This window comes from Cetorhinus maximus, chromosome 2 (assembly GCF_964194155.1).
Source record: "Cetorhinus maximus chromosome 2, sCetMax3.hap1.1, whole genome shotgun sequence".
NCBI lineage: Eukaryota > Metazoa > Chordata > Chondrichthyes > Lamniformes > Cetorhinidae > Cetorhinus > Cetorhinus maximus.
The window spans coordinates 118,923,456-118,936,491 of record NC_135880.1 but is presented as its reverse complement, the minus strand read 5'-3'; the positions used below and the strand labels follow the sequence as shown (position 1 = coordinate 118,936,491).

At 44.5% G+C, this 13,036-nt stretch overlaps 1 protein-coding gene across 1 annotated transcript in view; it reads left to right on the top strand.

The window, feature by feature from the left end:
* LOC144697119 (A disintegrin and metalloproteinase with thrombospondin motifs 19-like) overlaps positions 1-13,036 on the top strand; it is a 538,939-nt gene that overhangs the window by 134,687 nt on the left and 391,216 nt on the right. Inside the window, exon 8 of the mRNA XM_078568954.1 lies at positions 7,313-7,418. Coding sequence (XP_078425080.1) covers positions 7,313-7,418 — 106 coding nt within the window. The remainder of the gene's footprint in view (positions 1-7,312; positions 7,419-13,036) is intronic.

Sequence of the window (13,036 nt, the reverse complement as noted above, 5' to 3'; positions counted from 1 at the left end):
GGGGCCCATAAAATTGATCTGCATTGCTTCCTATACTGTTTCAAGCCACCAATGTTCTCATCCACCGAGTTGGGCCTTGAAACCGGACCACATCAGCGTCGGTCCAACTTTGTCTCTGAGCCCTTTTCTGCCTTTGGCCTGCCTCTGGAAGCAGCAGTCCCATCTCCAGCCCATAGCTGCCACCCCGACATAAAAATAGACCAGGCAGATTCCTCCAAGACATGGATGGGCTCGTAGGGTCAGGAAATTCCCAAACCCCAATACCTGTCTCAAAATTGAAAAGCTGGGCCCAACATTCCAATAGCTTTTGATTTCTTTTTTTTTAACCTATCAACCAGCTTTTATTAATCTTTTGTGTTTGAATCACTAAACCTCATTGCTTGCCCACAGTTCCTAGCTTCACACATTTTAGAAAATGCTGTAATTTATCTTTCTTGGGTCTGAAATGGATGGCCTCACACTTCCACACATTGAACTCTGTTTGCCATAGTTCCCATTCAGTTAATCTACTAATATCCCTTTGTAACTTCCTACTCCCATCTATACTTTTTACAGTGCCACCTAACTTGATGTCATCAGTGAGTTGGGATATATGCCTCTCTGTTCCTTCATCATAGTCATTTATGAATATACTGAAAAACTGAAGCCCCATTACAGATCCCTGGGGAAATCCACTAGTCACACCCCATCGCAGATCAACTAGTGAACAACTTGGAAGTTGCATTTCTAAGTTTTATGATTTAGGCCACATCGCCCTCATGATAGTGGAAAGGTACTGTTCTGAAATCCCACTAGCTCAGTAGAGCAGAATGCCCAGTACCATTGTTAGTGGTATATGTGGCCTACCCCAATGTCTGTTTAGGACAGGATTAGGTGAAAGGCAAATAGCCAGGCAGAAGTCCTGTCCAACTCACTTCTGGCAGTGGAGCAGGGCTTCTGGAATTTTGATTCTATATTGTTCTGATCTTTTTTGTAAAAATACATTTGACCTAATGGGCAGGATTTTCCAAGCAGGGGGTGGGGTCTGCTCGCCGCGTAAAATGACACGCGGTGATGTCGGGCGGAACTCCTGTCATCACCGCGCCCCATTTAAATTTTCAGGTAGGCGGGGGCTCAGCAAAATCAGCTGTGCGTCCGCCGACCTGTCAATGGCCAATTGAGGCCATTGACAAAGTAACTAAAGTACTTAATGGACCTGTCCATCCAACCTTAAGGTTGGTGGGCAAACCAGGAGCCCTGGCGGGCATTAGAAAAAGCACGAAACCTCATCCACAGGCAGGAGGTTTCATGTAGGTTTTTAAAAATTTAATTAAAGTTTTAAAAAAAGTTATGGACATGGCCCAACTCATGTGACAGTGTCAGAGAATTTTTTTTTTCTATTTTTAATAATTTGTACACTAGAGCCGATCTCCGAGGCAGCACTTAGCCTCAGGGAGATGAGTGCGCTCTTTCGTGCGCATGCGTGAAAGAGCACATTCTCGGGTTTAGGGATTCCCCCCCCCGACCGCACAGGGATTGCATAGCGCTTCCGTGCAGACGTCATGCCGGGCGGGCCTTAATTGGCCCGCCCACATAAAATGGCGGCGCGCCCCCAATTGGGGGTGCCAATCGGAGGCACGTCTCCATGCGCCCGCACTTCAACTTCCCCCCCAACAGGGGGAAAATCCTGCCAGATGTAGTAGTAATGAAAATTTAAATTCTCATGAAAAGTCATTGACCTGATATGTTAACCCTGCTACTCTCTTTACAGATGATGCCTGTCTTGATGAGTGTTTCTAGCATTTTCTGTTTTTGTTTTAGATTCTGATATCTGCAATATTTTGCTTTTGTTTTGTAGCAGTGATGGAATCCTAGTAGAGTTGGACGTATGTTGTAAAGGTGCTCCTTGCTAACTGAAAATGTAATCGTGCAATTCTATTTGAATGTAAATCGCTTCAAGCAACTATTGAAGTTTGTTTCCTGAAATGCTGTTTTGTAGTAGTTTGTATGAAATGTTTTTAAAATATTAATAGCTTAAAACCTTAAGGAAGTACTGTAGGGTTGCATATTTTCCCTCTAAGTCTCACTCTTCAATTGATTTGTGTAGTACCTGTAATTTAAACCTTACTGTTATGGGGATCATGTCTTAGGCGTGGAGTTTTTTAGCCTTGGTCTTGGAACAAACATGTAGCCTCACCAGGAGTCTGTAAATAAAGTTTACGGTTTCTTACAAAAAACCAGCCCTGCATTCCAAGTTTATTACAATTGGCGACGAGGATGCAGTACCTCGCCTCGCGACTGTGAGTATTTTGATTTTTTTATAAGGGAAGAAAGAAAAGAAGTATACTCACCAGCAATGCCTCTCTTTGGCAGAATTGACCCGTACATCTCATCTGTCAAGGACCGGAGCCAATACATCGAGTGATTAGGTTTCTACTTTGTAGCTAACAAAATAACAACAGTGGAGAAACAGAAGGCAATTCTCCTAAGTCTCTGAGGGAGCAAAAGGTATAACCTAATCCGTAGCTCGACAGCTCCAAATGTGCCAAATTCCGGATCTTTCACCGAGTTAGTAGACCTCGTGAAAGGACATTTTCAGCCTAAACCCTCAAGTCATCATGCAAAGATTCAAGTTTAACTCTCGAGTAAGGGCCCTCGGTGAGTCAATTGCAATGTACATTGCGAAGTTAAAACAGTTAACGGAGTACTATGACTTCGGTAATATTTCAAATGTCATGCTACGAGCTCATTTGGTTTGCAACGATGAGGACGCCATTTAGCGCAGTTTGCTTGCAGAAATTGAGATAGACCAGAAGCGCGCCATGTAGATGGCGCCAGCAATGGAGAGTGCTAAGCGGGATTCACAGGTTTTGCAGAGTGTGCAACATGGCACCATTTTGTGGTTTGGGTGGGAACCTGCCGCTGGGCATTGGGCGAAGACCAGGGAGGCTGCTGTGAAACAGGACACGGTCCCACTTCAAGAAAAATAAAAATAAATGCTGGAAGCAGCTCACCAGTAACGCAAAAGTTAAAGTGCTATCATTGTGGAGGAAATCATGCACCCAAATTTAGATTTAAAGAGGCAGAATGCCACTACTGCCACAAAAAAGGACATGTTGTCAAACAGTGCAGTACTAGATCAAGGCAGCCATTCAGACATCAAATCAAGTTAAATGAAGTGCACAATATAGATGAGCCAGAAGTTACTGAGGCTGACATATTCCCTACACAATCTGAAGGCCAGCAAAATTGAACCAATCACTGTTACCTTTCAAGTAAATGGAAAGCCTTTGATCATGGAGGTTGACACAGGCGGATCGACCACAGTGGTGGGAGAACACATCTTTAAATACCCCAGAGAAGGTACCCAGCCATTGAATTTAGAAAAAACCGCTGCTCAGTTAAAATCATATAAGAGAAGCAATACAGGTGAAAGGCATCAATTATTTACCTGTATCATGCAGACAACGGACATCTCAGCTGCCAATAATTGTTGTAACTGGAGAAGGACTGAGCCTTCTGAGCCATGATTGGTTGAACAAAATCAAACTAAATTGGTCAGAAATCTTTCAGGCCAGGACAGGAGGAATTCCAGAGTTGCTGAAAAAGTATGACAGAGTATTCCGAGATGCGTTGGGGAAAATCAAAGGTCTACAAGCTAAAATATACGTGGACTCTGAAGCAACAGCCCGGTTTTTTAAGGCAAGACCTGTGCCTTACTCTGTAAGAGAAATGGTAGATGTGGAATTATGTCTTTTGGAGCAGTTAAGAATAATAACTAGCCAGTCCAATTTTCAGAATGGGCAGCACTCATAGTTCTGTGATGTAACCAGACCAGACCAAACCATTTGCATCTGTGGAGACGATAAACTAACGGTAAACAAGGCTGCGAAACTAGACAGATACCCAATCCCAAAGATTGAAGATCTGTATGCTAAACTCACAGGAGGAAGATCCTACACGAAACTGGACATGAGTCATTCATGTCAGCAGCTCGAGCTGGTCAACACATCAAGAAGTTATGTCACCATAAACACGCACAAGGGCCTGTACCAATATACACACCTACCCTTCAATGTGTCATCTGCCTGTGCGATTTTCCAAAGAACCTGGAAAGCCTATAACAAGGACTTCTTGGAATTATTGTGTACTTGCGTGACATCCTAATCACAGGATCCACAGAAGCAGGCAAACCTGGAAGAGGCTCTGAAGAGATTTTGAGACTGGTGTTCGTTTAAAAAAAAGTACATTTTCCAAGCAAAGGAAGTTGCATATCTTGGTCACCGAGTGGATACCCAGGGGTTGCATCCATTAGAGGTAAAAGTCAGGTCAATCAAGGAAGCGTCCTCTCCTACCAACATCACTGAGCTCAAGTCTTTTTTGGGCAAGGTAAACTATTACAGTCTATTCTTGCCTAATCAATCTACAGCGTTAGCCCCTTTACACTTATTATTGAAGAAGAACCACAGTTGGTCCTGGAAGGCACAGGAAGAGGAAGCTTTCACAAGAGCCAAGAAGCTTTTACACTCGTCGTGTCTGCTAGTGCACTATGATTTGTCTAAGGAATTGATATTCACTTGTGATGCATCTCCCTATGGAGTGGGAGAGCAGTATTGTCACACAAGATGGAGGACGGATCTGAAAGACCGATAGGATATGTATCCAGAACCCTTTCTGCAGCCGAAAGGTTACTCTCAAATTGAAAAAGAAGGCTTATCTATCGTATTTGGAGTAAGGAAGTTCCATTAATCTTTGCATGGGCAACACTTCACTATAGTGTCAGATCACAAGCCACTGTTGGGTTTGTTTAGTGAAGATAAAGCAGTCCCACCGATAGCCTCTGCTAGAATTCAAAGATGGGCTTTAATTTAATTTAATGAGTACACTTTTGTGCACCGTCCAGGTGTGCATATAGCAAATGCAGATGCCCTTAGTCATCTCCCTTTGCCCGATAGTATTACAGATGTTCCAGTACCTCAAGCGGTGGTACTTCTGTTAAATTTCCTGGACTCCTCACCAGTCTGCACGAGACAGATAAAGAATTGGATGAATCGGGATCCAATTTTAGCCAAAGTCCATGAACAAGTATTACAAGGATGGTCAAATGCACAAGGTCCCTGAAGAATTAAAACCATTCTTTGTACCTAGATCTGAACTGAGTTGTCAGGATGGCATTGTGTTATTGGGCGCAAGAGTCGTTATGGCTTTGCAAGGAAGAGAGCCATTATTGGAAGAACTTCATAGTGCGCATCCTGGTTTTTTGAAAATGATCATGCTCGCACAAAGTTATATCTGGTGGCCAGGTATAGACAGTGATGTAGAAAAAAATGGTGAAACACTGTCTCCAGTGTCAGCAACAGCAGAAGTTGTCCGTTTAAGCTTCACTGCATCCGTGGGAGTGGCCTGGTTGACCTTGGGTTAGACTACATTTAGATTATGTAGGTCCATTTCTAGGTACCATGTTTCTTGTGATCATCGATGCACATTCAAAGTGGATGGACATGTTTAAAGTGAGATCACCTACATTGTCTGCAACCATTGAAAAACTGCGTCAGAGTTTCAGTGTCCATGGTTTACCTGACGTTATTATGTCAGATAATGGTACGCCTTTCACTAGCACTGACTTCCAAAGATTGGTGAACCTAAATGGGATTAAATACATCAGAACAACACTGTATCATCCCTCGTCCAATGGGTTAGCAGAAAGAGCAGTACAAACCTTTAAAACAGGCATGAAGAAACTATCAGAGGGAACATTAGAAACACAAATTTCAAGATTCCTGTTCAGTTATCGGACAACTCCTCATGCGACCACTGGTTTAACGCCTTCAGAATTGTTAATGAAGAGCTGACTTCATACGAGATTGAGTCTAGTATTCCCTAATTCAGAGGGGAAGGTGGAGAGAAACCAGGATCGTCAGAAAGTAAATCATGATATTCACAGTAAAGGTCGAGACTTTACAGTGGGAGAGAGAGCTTTTGTGCAAAATTTCGCAACTGGACCAAGATGGGTTCCTGATACAATTGTCTCTGAAACAGCACCTTTATCTTATCAAGTGGAAGTGGAAAACAGGATTGTTAGGAAACATGTGAATCATCTCAGGGTGAGAAACCCTCCAACAACCAGTTAATCCATCTGAAATCAAAGTCGAAACTTCAACCCCTGAGATGCCAGGTTGACAAAGAATATCCATACCTAAACAGAATTACCTGGAAAAACTCAGCAGGTCTGGCAGCATCGGTGGAGAAGAAAATAGTTGACGTTTCGAGTCCTCATGACCCTTCGGCAGAACTGAAGTATAGTTAGGAGAGAGGTGAAATATTTCACCTCTCTCCTAACTATACTTCAGTTCTGCCGAAGGGTCATGAGGACTCGAAACGTCAACTGTTTTCTTCTCCACCGATGCTGCCAGACCTGCTGAGTTTTTCCAGGTAATTCTGTTTTTGTTTTGCATTTCCAGCATCCGCAGTAGCTTTTAGCTTTTTGTTAATATCCATACCTGATGTCTCTGTTGAAGTTAGTAATTCTGAACTGCCAGTGCCTAGGGATGCCTCTGAAGCTGCAGTCCCTGTTCAAGTCGATCCAATGGAAGAACCTCCAGTTGTAGAGTTGCGTTGCCCTACCCGAATCCGAAAACCACCTTAAAGACTAAATTTATAATGGCATGAATTGTATATAATTGCGTATAATATGGATTAAGATATTTTTGTAAATAAGAGGGGAAAACAAAATTAAAGGAGGAGGAATATAAGAATTGTAAGTTGAACCTTTTCTTACTGTTATGTAGATCATGTGACTGTATAGATGAATCAGTGCTAAGCGTGGGAATCTTAGGGGTGGAGCTTTTTAGTCTTCGTCTTGGAACAAGCATGTAGCCTCACCAGGAGTCTGTAAATAAAGTTTACTGTTTCTTAAAATAAAGCAGCCCTGCATTCCATAGTTATTGCAGTTTGAATCTGTTTTGCAATTTGAAAGCTCTGCCATGGCTCAGGGGACAACTGTTCCTTCACTGTGGCTGAGTCAAAATCCTGGAACTCCCTTCCTAACGTCACTGTGGGTGTACCGACACCACGTGGACTGTAGCAGTTCAAGAAGATGGCTCACCAGCACCTTCTCAAGGGCAATTAGGGATGGGCAACCAATGCTGGCCGAGCCAGCAACACCCACATCCCATGAAAGAATAAAAAAACCTTTCAGTCAAAAGTGTCTTCAAACTGAAGTTTTTAACCTTTTAAAAAGATGCAACTTCTTTATTACTGATTTTTGTTTTCACCACTATGAGTTACTTTATTGCTGTTTTCATTTTTCCTTGTATATATTTTCTTTTGGCAGGTATAGCATATCTTAGCGGGATGTGCAGTGAAAAAAAGAAGTGTGTTCTTGCTGAGGATAATGGACTGAATCTAGCCTTTACAATTGCTCATGAGATGGGTCACAAGTAAGTAAGAATCAATAATAACCATGGGGTTGATTTTAACTGCTCCCAGGAGGCAGGAAGCAGGGGAATGAGAGTTGGCTGACATTTTACACCCTGACTAATTTTCCTTTACATTGACTTGAATGGAAAAGAAAGTCAGATGGGTATAAAATGAGCAGCTAGCCCCACAGCAACCTGATACCTACTCAGTGTGGACAGTTAAAATTGACCCCGATTATATAAAATTAAGTTTGGTATTTGCATGGAATGTATTTTTTAGACTAAATTTGGACTTTTAATATAGCAAAGAGTGTTTTATGAATGTCTCAATTAACTATTATCTGAGGATAAATAATCAAGCTGAGATATGTGACAAACAAGGACTAATTGGCACTATCATGACATAACAGACACAATTGTATAGCATCGAATAAATTGCCAAATTAATTTTGAATCTGTGGATTGATAAGTTTCTTTCGATTTCCAAAGTGGGCTATGAATTTTTCTCATCTGTGTCAGCCTTGGTTTAGTTGGTAGCACTCGCCTCTGAGTGAAATGGTTTCAGGTTCAAGTCCGACTCAGAACAATGAGCCGACACTCAGTGAAATAGGGAGAATGCTGCACTGTCGGGGATACCATCTTTCTGATGATTTGTTAAACTGAGGCTTTTCTGCTGGACGTAAAAGATCACATGGCACTATTTTGAAGTGTCCTGGTCGATACTTGTCCCTCAATCAACATCACGAAAACAGATTATCTGGTTGTTATCACATTGATGTTTGTGGGAGCTTGTTTACATGTTGGCTGCCATGTTTCATACATTGCAACAGTGAGGACATTTCATTGGCTGTAAAGCACTTTGAGGCATCCAGTGGTCGTGAAAGGCACGATATAAATGCATCTCTTTATAGAAAATATATTGGCCCCTAAATTCCACAGATTCTATCCCGCCAGTGACCCCTGACACTGACACCTGCTGGCAACACGGTGACCTGAAATTGAAATTCTCTTTGGTGAGCTGCCTAGTGATACTCAGCAGGTGCCTGTGCCTTGTTTCACATAACTGGAGCCAGAGGCTCAGTATCGGAGTAGTCCCAAGTCCCGTTGCCTACATCTAGTTCACACCTTAATCATAGAATGACACAGCTCAAGAGGAGACCATTCGGCAGCAGCGGCTGTCCCTTGATTCAAGTATGACATCTGCTCAGGGTTGTGAGTTTCTACCATTGGTCTTCATGTGACTGAATACCCGACCCACAGACATTTGAGCACATGGCATAGGCTGTTCCACGAGGTAGTAGGATCCGGAGCGGGGGATTTGCTTCCCCTTCCTTCCTTCTCTGCCATCGCTCTACCTCATCATCAAGACATTGTGACTTATAGCGTGAGAACCTGCCCATTATGCTTATGCTGGAAATGCTTAACAACCACTCTCCCTCCCCCACTCTTTCTGAATAACCATACAAATTTTTCCCCTTCAAGTATTTAACCAATTCCCCTTTGAAAGTTAATATTGAATCTACTTCCACCACACTAATGCATTCCATATCACAACAGTTCATTGTGTTAAAATAAAAGTTTCCTTTTGTGCCCCTGGCTTATGACTTTGAACACCCCATCACCTCTTAACTTGCTCTGCTCTAGAGAGAACAATTTCAATTTCTCAAGTCTCTCCACATAACTGAATCCTTTATCCCTGTTAATGTTTTAGTAAATCTCATCTGCATCCTATCCAAAGCTGTGACATCTTTCCTAAAATGCTTGTTTTTAATTTATTCTTTCATGGGATGTTGCTGCAGTACACATTGTAGATGGTAAACACTACTGCCACTGTGCATTGGTGGTGGAGGGAGTGAATGTTGAAGCTGGTGGATAGAATGGTAATCAGGCAGGTTGCTTTGTCCTGGATGGTATCGAGCTTCTTGAATGCTGTTGGAACTGCACTCATCCAGGCAATTGGAGAGTATTCCACCACACTCCAGATCTGTATCTTGTAGATGGTAGACAGGCTTTGGGAGGTCAGGAGGTGAGTTACTTGCCACAGAATTCCCAGTCTCTGACCTGCTTTTGGACTCACAGTATTTATATGGCTGGTCCAGTTAAATTTCCAGTCAATGGTAACCCCCAGGATGTTGATAGTGGGAAATTCAAAAATGGTAATGCCATTGAATGTCAAGGGGAGATAGTTAGATTCTCTCTTGTTGGAGATGGTCATTGCCTGGCACTTGTGTGGCGCAAATGTTACATGTCACTTATCAGCCTAAGCCTGAATGTTGCTGCATTTGGACACAGACTGCTTAAGTATCTGAGGAGTCGTAAATGGTGTTGAACATTGTGCAATTATCAGCGAACATCCTCAATTTTGATCTTATGATGGAAGGAAGGTCATTGATGAGCAGCTGAAGATGGCTGTGTCTAGGACACTACCTTGAGGAACTCCTGCAGCAATGTCCTGAGACTGACTGACCTACAACAACCATCTTTCTTTATGCTTGGTGTGACTCCAACCAGTGGAGAGTTTCCCCCCTGATTCGCGTTGACTCCAATTTTGCTAGGGCTCCTTGATGCCATACTTGGTCAAATGCTGTCTTGATGTCAAGGGCAGTCACTCTCACCTCACCTTTGGAGTTCAGCTCTTTTGTCCATGTTTGGACCAAGACTGCAATGAGGTCAGGGGCTGAGTTGCCCTGGCGGAACTCAAACTGGGCAGGTTATTGTTGCGTAAATGCTGCTTGATAGCACTGTCGGTGACACATTCCATCACTTTACTGATGATCGAGACTAAACTGATGGGAGAGTAATTAGCCAGGATGGATTTGTCCTGCTTGTTGTGAGCAGAAATACCTGGGCAAATTTCCACATTCCTGGATAGATGTCAGTGTCATAGCTATACTAGAACAGCTTGGCTAAGGGTGCAGCTAATTCTGGAGCACAAGCCTTCAGTACTTCTACTGGAATGTTGTCAGGGCCAATAGCCTTTGTAGTATCCAGTGCCATCAGCCTCTTATTTCTTGATATCACATGGAGTGAATCAAATTGGCTGAAGACTGGCATCTGTGATTCTGGGGACCTAGGTAGTAGGCCAAGATGGATCATCCACTGGGCAATTCTGGCTGAAGATGATTGCAGATGCATCAGCATTCTCTTTTGTGCTGGCCTCCCCCATCATTTGAGGATGGGAATATTTGTGGAGCCTCTCCCTCTCCCCCTCCAGTTGGTTGTTTAATTGTCCATCTCCATTCATGACTGGAGAGGACTGCAGAGTTTTTTCCTGATCCGTTGGTTGTGGGATTGCTTAGCTCTGCCTATAGCATGTGCTTTCGGTGCACAGAAGTGAGCATAATACTCCAAATGGGACCTAACCAGTATTTTATAAAGGCTTAGAATAACTTCCTTGCATTTGTACTATGTCTCGACTAAGAAAGCCAATATGTATTTTTTTAATGGCTTTCTGAACTTGTCAATTTTGCTAATGTCTCCTTTTGATCAGACAGCAACAGGCATACTGCATAAATGTTTATGTGTTGCCTAAATAATAGAGGTCGATAAATTCAAATGATGGTCAAATTTAAGACTTGAGGCAACTTGGCTGTTTATGCTACTGGGTCACCTTGTTCTCAAGTTGCTGATTGTGTCTACTGTCTGGTTTGTATTAGTCATTAGATACGACCGATGTTTTGAGATCAGTAGCTGGTACAGTAAGTCCCCATTTTAAGTTGCCCCACATTAAGTTGTTTCACTTTAACATCAGTCATTTAACTGGGTGTTCTCCTTTAGTACTGTGAGTTTCCTTTTGAAGTTGTTTCATGCAGGGTCTGATGTAGGGATGAGAGTCCCAATTGGTGCCATTTTGGAGCAGCCTCTGCTGCTCCCTGACCTTTCCTCTCACCGCTGACCCTGCGGCCCGTGGCCTCAGCTGCTATCTGACCTTTCCTCTCACCACCAACCCTGCGGCTCATGGCCTCAGCTGCTCACTGCCCACCCTCCAGCTTGTAGCTTACCTCCTGCAAGTCGAAGTTACCCTTCTAATCCCTTGCTATTCATCTCCAGAGCCATCACTTACAGCCAGTGACCTAGCATCAATTGCCATTTGCAGAAGAGATTTCTGAACTTCTACCACCTTTTATATGTAGAAGTTTTTGCTAACTTCATGCCATAAGGCCTGGCACAAATTTTTAGACAAGACTAAACTTCTTTACATAGGGAAAAAAAACAAAAGTGCAATAAAATATTAAATACTTTTCTTAAAACTGAGAGAAAAGACTAAGGGCCTGGATCTTTCGAGCAGTGGCAGTGATGGTCGGTTTACTGCTGTGCTCATAAGTTTCCCCGACTCAATACTGGTGCGCATTTCTTCCTCAACCTTCCAATCTTGACTTTCATTGAAAAACACAAGGCAGCACCCTCTAGGAACTCTGACGGAGCAGAGTAGAGTTGTGGGGAGACAGGACATGCCATGCCCTCTTTTTACGGCACCATGAAAAAACTCCAGTCAGCGAATGGATGAGTGAGTGAACTGTTGAGTGGATAAGGTGTGTTGGTGGGTAGAGTGGGTGAGATGTGTTGGTGGGTGAGATGTGTTGGTGGGTGAGATGTGTTGGTGGGTGAGATGTGTTGGTGGGTGAGATGTGTTGGTGGGTGAAATGTGTTGGTGGATGAGGTGTGTTGGTGGGTGCAGTGTGTTGGTGGGTGCGGTGTGTTGGTGGGTGCAGTGTGTTGGTGGGTGCGGTGTGTTGGTGGGTGAGGTGTGTGGGTGGGTGAGGTGTGTGGGTGGGTGAGGTGTGTGGGTGGGTGAGGTGTGTGGGTCGGTAGGGTGTGTTGGTCGGTAGGGTGTGTTGGTCGGTAGGGTGTGTGAGGTGGGCAGAGTGTGTGAGGTGGGCAGAGTATGTGAGGTGGGCAGAGTGTGTGAGGTGGGCAGAGTGTGTGAGGTGGGCAGAGTGTGTGAGGTGGGCAGAGTGTGTGAGGTGGGCAGAGTGTGTGAGGTGGGCAGAGTGTGTGAGGTGGGCAGAGTGTGTAGAGCGGGTGAGGTGGGCGAGTGGGTAGAGCGGGTGAGGTGTGTGAGTGGGTAGAGCGAGTGAGGTGTGTGAGTGGGTAGAGCGGGTGAGGTGCGTGAGTGGGTAGAGCGGGTGAGGTGCGTGAGTGGGTAGAGCGGGTGAGGTGCGTGAGTGGGTAGAGCGGGTGAGGTGCGTGAGTGGGTAGAGCGGGTGAGGTGCGAGAGTGGGTAGAGCGGGTGAGGTGCGAGAGTGGGTAGAGCGGGTGAGGTGCGAGAGTGGGTAGAGCGGGTGAGGTGTGAGGGTGGGTAGAGCGGGTGAGGTGTGAGGGTGGGTAGAGCGGGTGAGGTGTGAGGGTGGGTAGAGTGGGTAGTCAGGTCTAGTCGGGGTGGTTGGGGGTGTATGTGGGTCGGGTTGGGAGGGTAGTTAAGTGGTCGGGGAGGCAGTCAGGTCTGCTCGGGGGAGGAATCAGGTCAGGTCAGGGGTTATTCAGGTGGATGGGTGGGTGAGGTTGGGTTGCGGGGGTTAATCAAGTCAGGGAAGTAGCCGTGTCGGGGATGAGGGGGGTAGTTGGGTGGTCGGGGGTCGTAGTTGTGGGTCGGGGGTGTTGGACGGTCAGTTGTGTAGCTACCTACGTTTTAGACTAGG